The sequence below is a fragment of the Macaca fascicularis genome, chromosome 14, assembly GCF_037993035.2.
Source record: "Macaca fascicularis isolate 582-1 chromosome 14, T2T-MFA8v1.1".
NCBI lineage: Eukaryota > Metazoa > Chordata > Mammalia > Primates > Cercopithecidae > Macaca > Macaca fascicularis.
The window spans coordinates 17,668,549-17,685,478 of record NC_088388.1 but is presented as its reverse complement, the minus strand read 5'-3'; the positions used below and the strand labels follow the sequence as shown (position 1 = coordinate 17,685,478).

Below are 16,930 nucleotides of genomic sequence, written 5' to 3'. Positions count from 1 at the left end.
CTTAGGCTAAATTCCAAGCTAGGCAAGTGCTGGGTCAGTGGGTATGCATGCTTTCAGTTTTGATACATACTGCCACATTGCCTTCCAGAAAGTTGTTCTTAGACACCAACGCAGAGTTGAGTCAATAGTGCAGGAGTGTGCAGATGCCTCACCAACTTGCCAGTTCTGGATCTGATATGTTTTTTGATTTATTGCATTCATTTATCAGAAGAGCTTTCTCAAAAGCAAAGTATGAAATAACAAGTCTTGCTTTACATTAAAGTAATGTCACTGCTATATATTTGCAAGGAAATTCTTAAAAGTGACTTGGATATGATTTTTTTCATTCTTGTAGATAGTACAAAAGAAAATAACTTCACAAATTTATAATTAGCATTTGCAGCTTGGGTCATTAAGTTTAGTATTAGGGGGCAGGATTTGGTGTCATCTGTGAACTAATGCCCGAGGAAAAGGTGTAACACCTTTATTTCATAGGTGACATCAACTCCAGATACGCAAGGGAAAAAGCACAGGAAGGAATCCTTTTTTGTCTAATGGGTCTCTTTTCTCTTAAAACAGGAAAGATGCAAAGAATAATGAAGTGTCCTTTTCTCAAATTAAGTAAGTCTCTCAAATTATGAGCTTTATTTTAAATCCTCCAATCTGTTCAGTGACTATCTCTAAATAATTTTTGATGGAACTTGCTGTCATTTTTCCTGATTGGCACATTTTGACCATGATCATCTGGAAGTTTTTGCTAACTCTGTTTTCTGCAAGGAATCTATGTTTTATTAGTCTCCTAAAGCTAGCTTCCTTGACATGTTCTACTCTTCTACCAATAAATACATATTTTTTGATTTAAAAAAGTCATATAGGTTATCAGGATCCAGGGGAGAGAAGCACTTACTTAAAGTCACAAAACCAATTATTTACAAAGTAGGATCCAGAAATCAGATTTCCTGATTCATATTTTAGTGTTTTGTGAATACTAGTACTCTGATCCCCTCTTGCCAAATTATACCCTGGGTTTTGTTGTTTTGGGAAGATTGTTTACTGTCATCTCTAGAGTATGAATGAGTCTTTCTAATTGCTTATTTTTTTCTTTCCCTTTCTATCATGAAGACCTAAAAAGTGAGTAATCTCTTTATTTTTTTTTAATAACTTGTACTTTTCTATTGAATATGGACTTCATTGAATGTAAAAAATCCTGATAAGTTTTGTTTTCTTAGATCTAAGTTAATCCGAGTGGAGAATTTTGAGGCCTACTTCAAGAAGCAGCAAGCCGACTCCAACTGTGGGTTCGCAGAGGAATATGAAGTACGTTGCTGTAAATACTGTGTTTTTAATTGTGTCAGGTTCTAACCCAAGCTGGGGTCCGAGGGGAGTTGGTGGACGGGTGGCAGGTAGCTGAAGGACTTGAGGGACTGTAGGCAGTTGGGACATGGCTTTATTCTCTCTCCTACAGAGTCAGCAGTGCAGTTATATTGCTCACAGGTAATAGTGGCTCAAAGCCAGGTACGAACTCACCCAAACAGGTTACATTAAATGGCTATATAACCTCAGGGTTGTGCACCTGCGCTCCAAACCTGTTGTGTCATACTGTCCTGGATGTCTACCTTGGACGACTACTGACTGAAGCACAGCCACTTTCCTTAGAAATTGGCTTGTTTTTCCTGAAAGTTAGAAAACTGTTAACAGAAACTAGGAATTCAAGTCAGGGAACTATTAGCCACAATACTTAGGAAACTATATGAGCTGGAAGGAAACCAAATGGGCATGGAGAGGTCTGGGGCTTGATGACAGTATGGCCTAGGGTGGCTTGTGAGGCTCACATGAAGCCCTGCACAAGGACTTTCTTGGCCAGTGTCTGCCTTTCAGTTCCCTCTGCTATGCTCCAACCAGCCTAGGAACTAGCCCTGCTCAGAGTGTCCATGCCCACTCGTCCTCATGTGCTGCCCTGTCCAGCATCTCTGCCTTTGCTCTCTTGAAATCCTGCTCAGCACTCAGCACAGTGCACATGCTGCCTCCTCCATGGGCTTTCTGGGATCCCATTAGGAGAACTTGAGTTCTGTGTACTCACACTGCTTTGTTTCTCCTGTTGCTTGTTATCAATATTCAGCATTTCTTTAATTCTGCCTTGTTGTAATGTTAGTTTTTTCTGTGTACAGTACGCCTCTCCTCCAGGTTGCAACTGCTTGAAGGCAGTTTTCCCTATATTTTAACCTTTTTTCTATATTTTAACCTTTGTATTAGTTTCCTAGGCTGCCATAAAAAAGCCCCACAAACTGGGAGGTTGAAAACAACAGAAATTTACTGTCTAAAGGCCACAATCCCAAATTAAGGTGTGGGCAGGGCCACACTCCCTCCTAAGCCTCTGGGGAGCATCCTTCCTTGCCTCTGCAGCTTCTGGGTGCCAGGCGTCCCTTAGTTTTGTGGCAGCGACACTCTCATGTCTGCCTCTGTGTTCACATGGCCATCTCCCTTCATGTGTCTATGTCTCTTTGTCTGTTTTCCTCCTATAAGGACACCAGTCATATGGGATTCAGGGCCCACTCTATTCTAGTATGACCTCATTTTAATTTGTTTACATCGGTAAAGAGCCTATTTCTAAATAAGATCCCACTCATAGGTATTAGGGGTGAGAAATCCAACATGTCTTTTTGGGGCACAATTTAAGCCATATTGCCTGTACATTTCTACTTTGTTCTGTTGTTACCAAAACACCACGGGTTTGGTCTAGGTCCTGCTCCTTGCCTTTACAGAAAGCCAATCACTGAGACAACAAATATTGCCAGGGAAGAAAGCTTTAATCGGGTGCTGCAGCCAAGAGGATGGGAGCTCAATCTCAAATCCATCTCCCTGACTGACTAAAACCAGGGGTTCATATAGCAGGAAAGAAATGTAACAATGTGTAAGAAAACAGGAACTAGGGAGGGGCAAGGAGGCATCTGGTACAGTGATCTGACTAGTTTCAGTTCTTTGGTACTTCCTGAAGGTCCTTTCCTGAGAAAGGAACTCAGATAAAACAAATACAAGTTTCAGGCTTTAATAGAAGAAGGGTAAGTTTCTATGTTTATTCAAAAACGACTTGTCTATGGGACTGTTGGGCTGGTTTCACTGTCATATGCTATGCTAAATATGAATAATATTTGAAGACTAAATAAATGAACACCTCATTTGTTCTGTTTTCAGGATCTGAAGCTTGTTGGAATTAGTCAACCTAAATATGCAGCAGGACTGGCTGAGAATAGAGGAAAGAATCGCTATAATAATGTTCTGCCCTGTAAGTTATTTTATCCACAGCATCTTCTCTGTTTTCCATCAGTGGCCATCACATCTCTAACTGTAGAGGGGAGGGAATCAGTGATCCTAAGTAACCACTTCCACAACCATTCATTGGTCACCTACTTCCACAACCATCCGTTATTCACCTACTATGTGCTAAGCACTATATTTAGGTACATTATCTTTAATTTAATCCTCACAACAGCCTTATGAAGTAGGTAGTAGAATATTTGTTTCGCAGGTAAGGAAAATGCACAGAGTGGTTAGGTGATCTTTCCAAGGTTACACAGGTAGTGTCGGGAAGACTAGGCTTTGTACTAGGTCTGTCTTATTGAGGGAAAAGGCCAGAGTCTGTGTTCTTAACCCCTCTGTCTCACAACTATTTCAATTCTATAATTCTGGAATGAAAGCGAGCAGAGCGAGACAGGGAGTCACACTTTTCTGTGTCCAGACACATGGGCTGAGTGAATTCCACAGCTAAGTATGAATTATATTTAGCTCATTTCCTGTTTTTGAGAATGTCTACATCTTAGTCAACAGGGATAACAGCAAATTGAGTTTAAAATGAGAATTATTTATTACATCAAACCATTAGATGAAATGTAAATACTTCTCCATCGAAAGTTCATCGTGATCTCTCTTTTGGGTGGGGATTAGGGCACAGAGAGGAGCATAAATAGACTGTAGCCATGTTCTGATGTAGCTGAAATTGATAGACTTTGCAGATAATTTTTACATCAGGACATCATCGTCTTTATTTGAAGCTGTGTTTTTCATTCCTGGACTAAAACATTAAGTTCTTTTTAAATTCAGCATTGTTCTTGGGTTCTTTCTCTCCACTTATTTCCCTGTACTTGACAAGGAATATCGGCCCATGTTCTGAGAGAAATGCTTTTAAAACTAGGCTGAGGGTATTGCCCTTCTAAGGGTAATTTGGGATTATCGGCTTCTTCTTGTGAATGTCTGTGGAGATTCTCAGATCTGGAGTGGGAGCTGGGACGTGGGTGTTTGGGTATTGTTTTTATTGGGAAGTCTTTAGGCTGAGACTCAGGTCAGTACTGGACTTAGCATTGTTATGTTATTTTGTCCAGAGGAGGGTGAGGTAGTACAGTCAGAGGCAGGGAGACTCAGGTGGTGCTGCTTCTGGCTCAGCCTGACACTCACAGTTCTAAGGTTATTATTTCATCTCTTAGGTTGGGCAAGTTTGTGTGTATGCTTTTGAGATGACAATAATATTTATAAAACATAATTCTGTGTTTTAGATCCTCCTTCTGATAGTAGTCTTATACATTCAATTTATTCTTGAACTTGGTACTCTCTTTTTATAACAACTTGTTTGTATGAGAATAGAGGCTAGAGGCAGAGTAGAAAGGTTAACCTAGGGACTTAACCTGTCCTAGTGGAAGGGGCACTAGATTTAAATTTCGACTGCCCCTCACCAGATACATGGATTTGGAGAAGTCACTTAATCTCTATAACTCTCAGTTTCCTCATCTGTGAAACAGGGCAGAGGCTTATAGGGTGGTTTTGAGGAGTAAATAAAATTGTTTAGCGTATTCCCTCATGTGAGCTCATGGTAGACACCTGAGGATGCTAATAGTAACAGGTTCATTTTATGTGAGAAGGCGTCTGGTGTGGTTAAGATCTTGGGCCCTGGTGTCAGGCTGCAGGTTCAAATCCTGGCCATGCCAGTCATTAGCTCTGCTCTGTGATAGTGTGACTGCTCTGTGCCATGGTCACATAGAGTGACCATGAGGATTAAATGAGGTGGTCTATGTGAAATGCCATGCTGTGCATCTTCAAAGACACAAGTCCCAGTGTTGCCATTTTGAATTTCATTTTTTTTTTTCTGTTTTGTGTCCAGCTTTACTAAAACGTTTGCTTATAATGCGGACCTTTTCTCTTTTAATGTCACAGATGATATTTCCCGTGTCAAACTTTCGGTCCAGACCCATTCAACGGACGACTACATCAATGCCAACTACATGCCTGTAAGTTGGGGGATGGTCTCACAGCACTGGACTGTTTGGATGAAATCTTTAGAGCGCTTTGCTTCTTTCTGTTTCTTTGAGGTTGACTATGTGTTGTTTCCTATTTTTAGGGCTACCACTCCAAGAAAGATTTTATTGCCACACAAGGACCTTTACCGAACACGTTGAAAGATTTTTGGCGTATGGTTTGGGAGAAAAATGTATATGCCATCATTATGTTGACCAAATGTGTTGAACAGGGAAGAGTAAGTATGTTTTTTAGTTTTTGAAATTTAAAATTACATTAAATTAATTGCTTTCTTTTGTGGCAGAGGGGTATCTTAAAAACCACTTGTTTCTTTAAAAAAAACCTCAAACATTAGCACTTTATTCTTATAAACTTGTTTTCTTTTTTTCCCCTTAAGAGAAACGTTTAAAAACATGCTTTAAACAATTTTGTCATTATCTTTTTTTGTGTGGGCAAATATCAGTGTCTTGTATTTATTACGTCGTGGCTGGAGTTAGTAAGCAGGAACGGGTTAGTGCCGTGGAAAAATCTCCCAGGCTTAGTGCAAGATGCTGTTGACGGTGTGGCTCTGTCCTTCATTGGCCCCGTGAACACGGACAAGCCCATCAATGTCTCTAAGCAACCGGTATCTTCATCTGTGAGATGAGGATTTCCATCAGCTCGATGATTTTCAAACTTAGGTTCAGCACTGAGCCCCCCCGGGTTTTTTTTTTTTGAGACAGGGTCTCCTCTGTCAGCCAGGCTGGAGTGCAGTGGTGCGATCATGGCTCACTATAGCTTTGAACTCCTGGGCTGCCTCCCGCTTCAGCCTCCCGGGTAGCTGGGACTACAGGCGGCACCACATGCCTGGATAATTTTTCTTGTTTTTAGTGGAGGCAGGGTCTCACTGTGTTGCCCAGGCTGGTCTCAAACTCCTGACCTCAAGTGACCCTGCTTCCTTGGCCTCCGAAAGTGTTGGGATGATAGGCGTGAGCCATCACACCTGGCCTGGAACCCTTTCTTTAAGCAAAATCTCAGACTTATCCCTGGATAAGCCTCAGCAGCCCCCTCTCTCCTGTAACGCCCTGAGATCCCTCTGCTGCTTCCATCAAAGATTTTATATATATATATATATATATATATATATTTTTTTTTTTTTTTTTTTTTTTTGAGATGGAGTCTCACTCTGTCGCCAGGCTGGAGTGCTGTCATGCAATCTTGGCTTTTGCAACCTCTGACTCCCTGGTTCAAGCGATTCTCCTGCCTCAGCCTCCCGAGTAGCTGGGATTACAGGCAGGCACCACCATGTGCAGCTACTTTTTGTATTTTTAGTAGAGACAGGGTTTCACTGTGTTGGCCAGGATGGTCTCGATCTCCTGACCTTGTGGTCCGCCCGCCTCAGCCTCCCAAAGTGCTGGGATTACAGGCGTGAGCCACCATGCCTGGCCAAGATTTTTTATAGTAATAAAATTCTGTATTTCCATAAATTGATGTGAAGAGAACTGAAAAACACATGCTAATCTAAAAAATGCTGTGCCTTAGGAATGGGACTTAATGTTGCTTTATGAGTTGTTTTTTAGTGTAGGTTCATTGTTTGAGGAATAGGAGTCGATTCCTTAAGCCAGTAGATCTCAAACTTTAGCATCCATCAGAATCACCAGGAGGGTGGTTCTACCCTCAGAATTTCTAATTCGGAATTGCGTTTCTGCCTGTTTTCAGATGATTCTGCTGCCGTGGCACCAGGGTGCATACTTGGAGTGGTGCTATCCCTGGGATAGTGGGCGCCCATCAGGCATCATTTCTTTTAAAGTTCTATAATTCATTGTAGGCTAGCAGATGTTTATCCAGCCCCTGGTGTAGGTAAGGTCCTGTGCTAGGGGCTGGGGATGGAGGAGGGAAAGATAACAGAGCAGTAAGAGATGACGCCCATCCTCATGTTGCTTGTGATAGAGGGTGGGCTCCTTACCCTCTTGTTGAATCAGGAGAATAGGCTATAGTAGAAATAAAAGCGTTTTTTTGTTTTGTTTTGTTTTGGTTTGGTTTTTTGGAGACAAGAGTCTTGCTCTGTCACCCAGGCTGGAGTGCAGTGGCGTGATCTCGGTAACTGCAAGCTCCGCCTCCTGGGTTCACGCTATTCTCCTGCCTCAGCCTCCTGAGTAGCTGGGACTACAGGCGCCCACCACCACGCCCGGCTAATTTTTTTTGTGTTTTTAGTAGAGATGGGGTTTCGCCGTGTTAGCCAGGATGGTCTCGATCTCCTGACCTTATGATCCACCAGCCTCGGCCTCCCAAAGTGCTGGGATTACAGGCATGAGCCACTACGCCCAGCAAAAGTGTTTTTTAAATGAATGTAGATGGGCCGGGTGTGGTGGCTCATAGCTATAATCCCAGCACTTTGGGAGGCCATGGCGGGCAGACCACCTGAGGTCAGGAGTTTGAGACCAGCCTGGCCAATGTGGTGAAACCCATCTGTACTAAAAATACAAAAATTAGCCAGGCGTCGTAGTGTGTGCCTGTAATCCCAGCTACTTGGGAGGCTGAGGCAGGAGAATGGCTTGAACCCGGGAGGTGGAGGTTGCAGTGAGCCGAGATTGCACCACTGCACTCCAGCCTAGGCAACAGAGCAAGACTCTGTCTCAAAAAAAAAAAAAAAAAAAGAAGAATGCAAATGAATTTTTTAATACTGTTGAGCCCAGGGCCTTATACATGAAACATTCTTATACATCTATCTGTTAGACAAACAAAAATGACATAATTACATTAATGGAGAACATGAAGATGAATTTAAATGGTGTCTTGTTCATCTAAAATCAAGACTGAAGTGAGTGTTACTGACCCTGGGTGAATGGGGACGGGAGTGTATTTTCTACACTAGGTTCTCCATATATGTTATTTCTTTCCTGTAACAACCCTGTGAGGTATTACGATTTCATAGATGGGGGAACTGAGCCTTGGAGAGGTTAAGAACTTGCCCACAAGGTAGCAACAAAAACAAAAACACACCTGGTAAGAGGCTGAGCTGAGACTCAACTCCCTGCCAGTGTGAATCCAGATCCTGGGTTGTTTCTTCGGAACCTGGGTCTTTAAAGAAATACAGATCCCGCAGCCAGAGTCCGAATCTCTGGAGGTAGAACCCAGGCATCTCTTTTTAAACATGACAAGGCCAGGCACAGAGGCTCAGGCCTGTAATCTCAGCACTTTGGGAGGCTGAGGTGGGAGGATCACTTGAGGCCAGGAGTTCAAGAGCAGCCCGGGCAACATAGTGAGACCCCCATCTCTACAAAAATACAAAATAGCTGGGTATGGTGGCACATCCCTGTAGTCCAGGCTACTCTGGAGGCTGAGGTGGGAGGATCCCTTGAGCTGGAGAGATTGAGGCTTCAGTGAACCATGATCGTGCCCTGTACCCCAGCTTGTATGACAGAGTGAGACTGTCTCAAACAAACAAAAAACAAAACCCCAAAACAACTCAGACTTCTCAGGTGAGTCAGATAATCAATTAGCTTTGAAAACTACCAGCAGCAGAGCGCACCTTAGAATGTTGAGAGCGTGTGTGTCTGTGTGTCGTCTTTTGCCAAATGGGGATTCAGATATTCTTGGAGAGCAGGCGTTTCCTGGTTATTTCTGTTCACATCTGTCCACCAACTTTATAGAAATCAAAGACCCCAGAATGATTTAATTTGATTTTCTTTATTGGTGTGTGTATTTGTATTGCAAGCAATGTATATCTGAAAGCCTTGGGAAAAAGTCCTCATTTCTTCCAGCTGTCTGGGGTTATGGGAGAGGATGAGGTCAGTGAACAGTTGTGGAGTGGCGACTCTAGGGGCACAGGGAGCTGGATAGGGACGGTGTCCCAGGTCAAGGACCAGCTGCTGCTCTGCTCTAAATCAGTTTTCATGCTGAAAGCTGGACCTGGTGTAGGCAGATCTGATTTTTAAAGAGAAAATAAGTCTGGATTTTTATGAGGAATTTTAAGAGTTAGCAAGAATTGTAAATTAAAATAAGAAAAACAATTCTGACAGGCGCTGTGGTGTGCCCATAGACCCAGCTACTCGGGAGGCTGAGGCATGAGGATTGCTTGAGTGCAGGAATTGGAGGCAGTAGTGTGCCATGATCTCATTTGTGAATAGCCACTGCACTCCAGCCTGGGCAGCATAGTGAGACCCTGTCTCTAAAAAATAAAACAATTCGAAGAGTCAAACAAAACCCAACTAGAAGGTCTGATTCCGTCTCTGATGCCAGTTTTCAATAGCTAGTCTCCCTTGTGAGGTTTTAGTGATGGCAGATGGCACGATCTGAGTCTTCTTATAAAAATGCAATTTTGTTCTAGACCAAATGTGAGGAGTATTGGCCCTCCAAGCAGGCTCAGGACTATGGAGACATAACTGTGGCAATGACATCAGAAATTGTTCTCCCGGAATGGACCATCAGAGATTTCACAGTGAAAAATGTAAGTAAGAAGTCAGGATCAGTCGAGCTCATGTAATTACTATATGTTAATTTGGGGGTGATATGTTTTAGGTTGATATTAACTCATATGTTTTCCTATGCAGTGAGAAATGTTTTGCTTCCTTCCTTTCAGAACAGAACAATCCATATGCATGTATACTCCAAGGCAACCCCTTGACTTTTCTGGGAAATTTACTTTCTTGGGAATTTCCTAAGTTATTGCTGAATAAAATGAATCTTAAGAGCATGGCTCTGCATCAGGAGCTCTTTCCTTTCTTTCCACTTCCAGGTGACTTGCTCATAGATTTTATAGAACAAACCGTAGCCTTTTGGATTATTTGGTTAGAAATATGGCATCAGGAGCGGCTACTTGCTCTTAGGAGTAATTGATAACAGTTACATTAATAGGATTCCAGGGCTTATGCACATGGCCTCCCTTCCCCTCAAAATTTACAAAAGCCAATCCAATTAAATTGTGCAGGCATTCCAGGAAGTCAAGTTTATGTGCCTTTTTCCTTTTACAAGGATGCTTTGAAAATAGAGGCAGTGCCATGAAGCAGCGTTGGTATCTGTTGATGGGTGTGTGCATTGGCGTAACTCTTTGCTGTTTATATCACAGGCCTAAAAATGTCTGTTCTCTTTGATTTGCTGGCTCGAAGTCTGAGACTATCCTAAGGAAATAATCTGAAATGCAACAAAAGGCTTATTCAGAAAGACGAGTCTCAGCATTATTTATAATAGAGAAAAACTTTGGAAACCATGCAGACATCTAGCTTTTGTAGAATGGATAACTCAACTATGACTCGCCTGCTTATAATATCATTATTCAGCTATTAGAAATGATGGGCCAGGCGTGCTGGTTCATGCCTGTGAGGCTGAGGTGGGAGGATCGCTTGAGCTCAGGTTGGAGACCAGCTTGGGCAACATGCTGAAACCCCGTCTCTACAAAAACAAAGCAAAACAAAACCCGAAAATTAGTCAGGTGTGCTGGCATACACCTGTAGTCCCAGCTACTCGGAAGGCTGAGGTAGGAGGATGGCTTGAGCCCCGGAGGTCGAGGCTGCAGTGATTGTGCCCGCTGTGCTCCAGCCTGGGTGACAAAGCAAGACCTTGTCTCAAAAAAAAAATAAAATAAAATAAAAAAGAAAGAAAAAAAAAGAAAAATAATGGATGGGTAGACTATATAATTACCATGGGGACATGGTAGGATGTAATGTAAGAGAAACATTCTAGGAGATGAAAATTTATGCATATTATGAGTAGTGCATAAAAGGAAAGCTGGAAAGTAGATTCATTGGAGTTGAATCTTGAATCTTTTGGGTGCGTTTTGGGGTTGATGGGTTAGGGTCTAGTTTATGAGATTATTCTTGAAGATTCCATAAGTCATGGATAAAGTATAGTATATTAAGTACTAATTCTTTACTAATTGCTGTGTCTCAAAGGGTCTGGCCTCAATATTTCAGTTCCTCCTCTGGAGATGCCATCAAACCTGTTACCATTCACTGATCTGGCCACCTAAATAATGCAGCTCACAGTAGTAGAAAAATGTCGTGCTTATTCCTTCCCTCCCCCTCCCCTCCCCCTCCCCTCCCCCTCCCCTCCCCCTCCCTTCCCCCCTCCCCTCCCCTCCCCCTCCCCCTCCCCCTCCCCCTCCCCCTCCCCCTCCCCCTCCCCTTCCCCTTCCCCTTCCAGAGTCTCGCTCTGTCATCCAGGCTAGAGTGCAGTAGCGTGATCTCAGCTCACTACAAACTCCGCCTCCCGGGTCCAAATAATTCCCCTGCCTCAGCCTCCTGCGTAGCTGGGACTACAGGCACCTGCCACCACACCCAGCTAATTTTTTTTTGAATTCTTAGTAGAGACGGGGTTTCACCATATTGGCCAGGCTGGTCTTGAACTCCTGACCTTGTGATCTGCCTGCCTCGGCCTCCCAGAGTGTTAGGATTACAGGCGTGAGTCACCGTGCTCGGCCTCTCATGCTTATTTCTATAGATTTTGCTCATTTGAACGGACTGGCTTCTCCTTGGTTGCCTCTGCTGCTTGGGGCTTACCTTTGTGGAGGGGCATTTTGGGTGGAGTCGTCCACATCATTTTTTAAAATTGCTATTACTATGATGATTATTTTTTATTAACTAAACTCCAGACTTTATTCCGATTTCATGTTTTTCCACTAAAGCCTTCTTTTGTTCCAGGAGCTGATCCAGGACACCATATGGCATTTAGTACCATGTTATTTTTTAATTATACAAAATGCATGAATACATTTTCCTTTAGAAAACTGAGAACATTACAGAGCTAATGGTTTCCTTTGACTACCACCCCTAACCCGAGCCCCTTCGGCCCTCCACGAAGATAATGCTAAGTATAACCCTCCGCACTTCCCCCTCTTCCTCTCCCCCTCCTTCTCCCCTTCCCCACTCCCACTCCCTTTCCCCTCCCCTCTCCCTCTCCCTCCTTTTTTCTTCCCCTTCCCCCACCTCCATCTCTCACAGCTGGTTTCTGACTTCGGATCAGTACTTCTGGTTACATTTGTGAATGTTAACTTTATCTGTGATGAGGTCTTCTAGCACCTCTCCCCTCACTCTATCTTTGTTTCCTGCTGTTTTCCAAATTTTGAATACTGCAGATTTATTGTTCTTATCATGAATATACATTTGAAAAAAATGAGTGTCAAAGGGCACCTGACATAAAGGAGATGGAAATGCCTGCAGCGCGGATGTAGGTCACATGGGTACGGTCATTCCCTGGTATGGGCATAACGAGTACAGCTGAGTCAGGGACAGGACCCGCCCCAGCTGTGGTGGGCTTCTGGGCTTCAAGGTATATGCTTTGGAGTGAGGTAGGGAACCATTATTACCAGGGAACCTGTGTAATAATGAGCTCTATTGTCTTTCAGATGTTGAAATGGATGGTTTTTTGGGGGAGTCCTTTCTCAGCTCTCTCCAATTCTAAATACTTGCATGGTGCTTGCCAGTGACCTGTCACTTTATTCGCTTCTCTAGGGGGCATAGTGAATTATGAGGCCATTCTTGCCCAGAAGGCACTGATTATCATGGTGTATTTGAGTAAATTATTTTTGGTTTTATGGTCAGTGGCATTCCCAGGGGGGCTCGGGGATGGGGCTCATGAAGTTCTAAGGAGGTGAGTTCATTATTGACAGGCAGCTGTGTCAGGAAGGGAAGGATCTGAACGCAGAACTGGAGGATAAGGGACTTCCGTTGCATCTAAAATCAGTGTCAGGGAAATGACTTCACTTCTATGAATCGCTGCTGCCTTATCTTTAAACGGGGATAATAAACTCTCCTTCTTGGGCATATTGTGAGGGTTTGATGAGCAAGCACTTTATCAGCTGCGTGCAAATGTGAAGTTTCATTTTTAGTCATTACAACTCCCGGTTACTACTCAGGCTGTGCTTGATTTCCCCTGCCTTTTTGATGTTGTTAGGCGGCCTTTCTGTCTGGATCTAACTCATTTTCTGGGCTTTTAGATCCAGACAAGTGAGAGTCACCCTCTGAGACAGTTCCATTTCACCTCCTGGCCAGACCACGGTGTTCCGGACACCACTGACCTGCTCATCAACTTCCGGTACCTCGTTCGTGACTACATGAAGCAGAGTCCTCCCGAATCGCCGATTCTGGTGCATTGCAGGTATGCAGATGGCACGTCATGTGTGACAGATTTCCAATGTTATTATATATTTATCAGCACTTTACATAAGCAAAGCCTAAGAGGGAATGTAATAGGCATTTACGAATTCAGGAAAGGGTTTGGATAAGCAACCATGGACTTACTCCCTAAACCCTGAACTTCCAAAACAGGGGTTGGCAAACTGTAACCCATGGATCAAATCTGGTCAGCCGCTGTTTTTGTAAACAACATTTTCCAGGAACACAGCATGCCCGTTTATTTGTATATTGTTTATGGTTGCTTTTCTGCTACAACGGCAGAAAGAGAGCATATGGTTTGCAGAGCTTAAGATGTTTACTCTCTGGCCCTTTACTGAAAAAGTTTGCCAGCGCCTAACAAGAAGTTCGTTTTGAAGCTAAAGGAATTAACTTAGGACAGAAGACAGGAGGGGCTCTGTTGCCCAGTGGGGAATAAATAGATGAAACATGCCATCCTAGGTTATGGTGGCAACTTGAATGGGACTGAGATTGAAGAAGCTCGAGCAAGGGGTTGTATATGTGGCATTTGACTCAAATGTGAGTTTGGGACTTAGGCCCCAGTCCCAAGCTAGTGCTGTGTGACTTGCTGAGGCTTCAACTGAGCAAATGTGTATTGATCCTGCACATTGCCCTCAAAGTGTGACAGTGAAGGAAAGCAAGATGTATGTACAAATGAGGAACTCTAAGAGGCTTGCAGTTGAGGAAACCCACTGTAATAGGCTTATTTCTCTTTTCTCTCAGTGCTGGGGTCGGAAGGACGGGCACTTTCATTGCCATTGATCGTCTCATCTACCAGATAGAGAATGAGAACACCGTGGACGTATATGGGATTGTGTATGACCTTCGAATGCATAGGCCTTTAATGGTGCAGACAGAGGTGAGGTCAAGATCTGTATTTGACATTCCACCCTTCCCCTCTTTTTTGGTTTTGAGATGGAGTCTCGCTCTGTCGCCCAGGCTGGAGTGCAGTGACGTGATCTCGTCTCACTGCAACCTCTGCCTCCTGGGTTCAAGCGATTCTCCTGCCTCCGCCTCCCAAGTAGCTGGGATTTCAGGCACGCACACCATGCCCAGCTATATTTTTGTATTTTTAGTAGAGATGGGGTTTCTCCATGTTGGCCAGGGTGGTCTCGAACTCCTGACCTCAAGTGATCTGCCTGCCTTAGCCTCCTGAAGTGCTGGAATTACAGGCGTGAGCCACTGCGCCTGGCCCTTCCCCTCCATTTTTAAAAGGTTGCATTGTATCATGCACTCGTGTTAAAATATGTCACCCTTCCAGATCTTTCTGGCTCTTGGCTGTGAACTAACATTGGATTTCTTTGCAGACTCTAAGCTGACTCGGAATTAAGTTGACATAGTAGTACTGATGTCAGTAATGGAACTACAATCTGAGATGGTGTCAGGATTCTTTACCTTGCTGCCTCTGACTCATTAAATAATCTTGGGACATCTTTGAACTTTGGCTTCTGGGTTTTAAACTCATAAAACTGGTATTTTCCATTCTTTGTTTCTAAGAAGATCTGACCATCTTTAAAATAAGCTAATGAAACAAACTCATCAAACATCAATGATGTGACATATAATGCCACTTAAATGTTAATACAGCAATTTATCCTCACTCAGACTTATACATTTTAAAGAATATCAATTATCATAGCTACAGAAGGGTGGCTGACCAGTGAAGAAAAGGAATGCTTAATATCTATGGTATAATTTCTGTACTACTGTTGGATTTGGTTTTACCCAAAATGTTACTGAGAAGCAGTGTTTTTGAGGCATGTTTTCAACAGAGAACATATTGCAAAGTTGCTTTCCTCAAAGGGGTGAATGTTCCTTGACCAGGATGAGAGCAGAATATTAATTTTGTATCAGGCTATCGTCCTGTACCGATTTAGAACTCTATGAATATATGCTGTGTTTTTGAGTCTAGCAGGGAATGTTCTAGATGCCTGGGTACATTGTGTGCTCTGGGGTGAGCTTGATGGTTGTTGTGGAAAGAGTGAAATTCACCTCCTGTGTTGGTCAAAAGAGAGATTGTCTTTTTTCTGCTATGATTATATAAAGTAGTATTTCTCAATCTTTTATCCTTTTTTGAGAAACACAGAACTCTTATCCCTGCTACTAGAGTCTAATCTTTTTTATATTTTCAAAACAATACTTATTCATATGAAAGCATTTGACAATATATTTCTCTCTCTCTCTCTCTCTCTTTTTATTTTTATTTTTGAGACGGATTCTTGCTCTGTCACTGGGCTGGAGTGCAGTGGTGTGATCTTGGCTCACTGCAACCTCTGCCTCTTGGGTTCAAGCGATTCCCCTGCTTTAACCTCCCAAGTGGCTGGGACTACAGGCACGTGCCACCACACCTGGCTAATTTTTTTTGTATTTTAGTAGAGACGGGGTTTCACCATGTTGGCCAGGCTGGTCTTGATCTCCTGACCTCGTGATCCGCCTTCCTCGGCCTCCCAAAGTGCTGGGATTATAGGCGTGAGCCACTGTGCTCGGCCTCAATATATTTTTCTCTTACTTTTCCTTTCCCAGTCCTGCTTCCTGGAGGTAGCCAATGTTTATAGTTTGGTGTCCATCTTTATAAGACTCTTTATGTACATCTGTAAACACACACACACACACACACACACACACACACACACAGACACACAGTACTTTGAAAAAATTGGATCCGGTTTTTTGTTTTTTTTTTTTTTTTTTGAGATGGAGTCTCGCTCTGTCACCCAGGCTGGAGTGCAGTGGCACCATCTCGGCTCACTGTAACCTCCACCTCCTGGGTTCCAGCGATTCTCGTGCCTCAGCCTCCTGAGTAGCTGGGATTACAGGCATGTACCACCATGCCCAGCAAATTTTTGTATTTTTAGTAGAGACAGGATTTCACCATGTTGCCCAGGCTGATCTCGAACTCCTAACCTGAGCCGATCTACCTGCCTCGGCCTCCCAAAGTGCTGGGATTACGGGCATGAGCCACCACGCCTGGCCAGATCCTGTTTTATATATGTTGCTTCTCTGTGTTTTTTTTCCTCCTCTACAGTATCATGGATATTTTTCTCTGTCAGCTTATACCCCCATTTCCCCTTTTTTTCATCACTACCCGGAGATTCTGATATACTTGCCTGAAGGGTAGTCCTCGTCCAGCTCCACCTGATCATCTCCTTTTAACCTCGCTTCTCGGTTGGGCATAACAGTTGATTCTTACCCTGCACGGCCTCACTAGCCAAGGCCATCTTGTTGGACATTTGATTGTTCGAATGTGTGTGTGCCTTCTTTCCTCTACATTTCCTCCTTCCGTTGCCCTTCCCCGAGACTGTGGCATTTCTCCTTGGGGAGGGGAGGTGTGGTGTGTGCTCTTCTGGTTGAGAATCTTCGACGATGGACATCTTGCTTCTGTGATTTCAGATTTCACTGCAGTGCTGTTACGTCTCGAAACACGTTCACCTGAACCGTTTGCTGTTGGGTGGATGGGGTTTGGGAGTGGGGCCGGGGAATTACCTGTTTGAAAATAATTTTGGGTGCTCATTTCTGGGACCCGTGTTCATTTTCTGTCTCTCTCTTTCCTTTTTCTATCA

At 43.5% G+C, this 16,930-nt stretch overlaps 1 protein-coding gene across 5 annotated transcripts in view; it reads left to right on the top strand.

Moving 5' to 3' along the window:
* PTPRJ (protein tyrosine phosphatase receptor type J) overlaps positions 1 to 16,930 on the top strand; it is a 191,438-nt gene that overhangs the window by 170,861 nt on the left and 3,647 nt on the right. For 4 of the 5 annotated variants that reach the window (XM_074013607.1, XM_074013605.1, XM_074013608.1 and 1 more), the window contains one exon: positions 559 to 673. In XM_074013607.1, the coding sequence (XP_073869708.1) occupies positions 559 to 604 (46 nt within the window). In that variant the 3' untranslated portion in view covers positions 605 to 673. Of the gene's footprint in view, positions 1 to 558; positions 674 to 1,101; positions 1,111 to 1,208; positions 1,297 to 3,171; positions 3,263 to 5,181; positions 5,256 to 5,365; positions 5,501 to 9,571; positions 9,692 to 13,174; positions 13,336 to 14,093; positions 14,230 to 16,930 lie in introns of those variants that run through there. The other variant, XM_045371851.3, reaches the window with a different exon arrangement.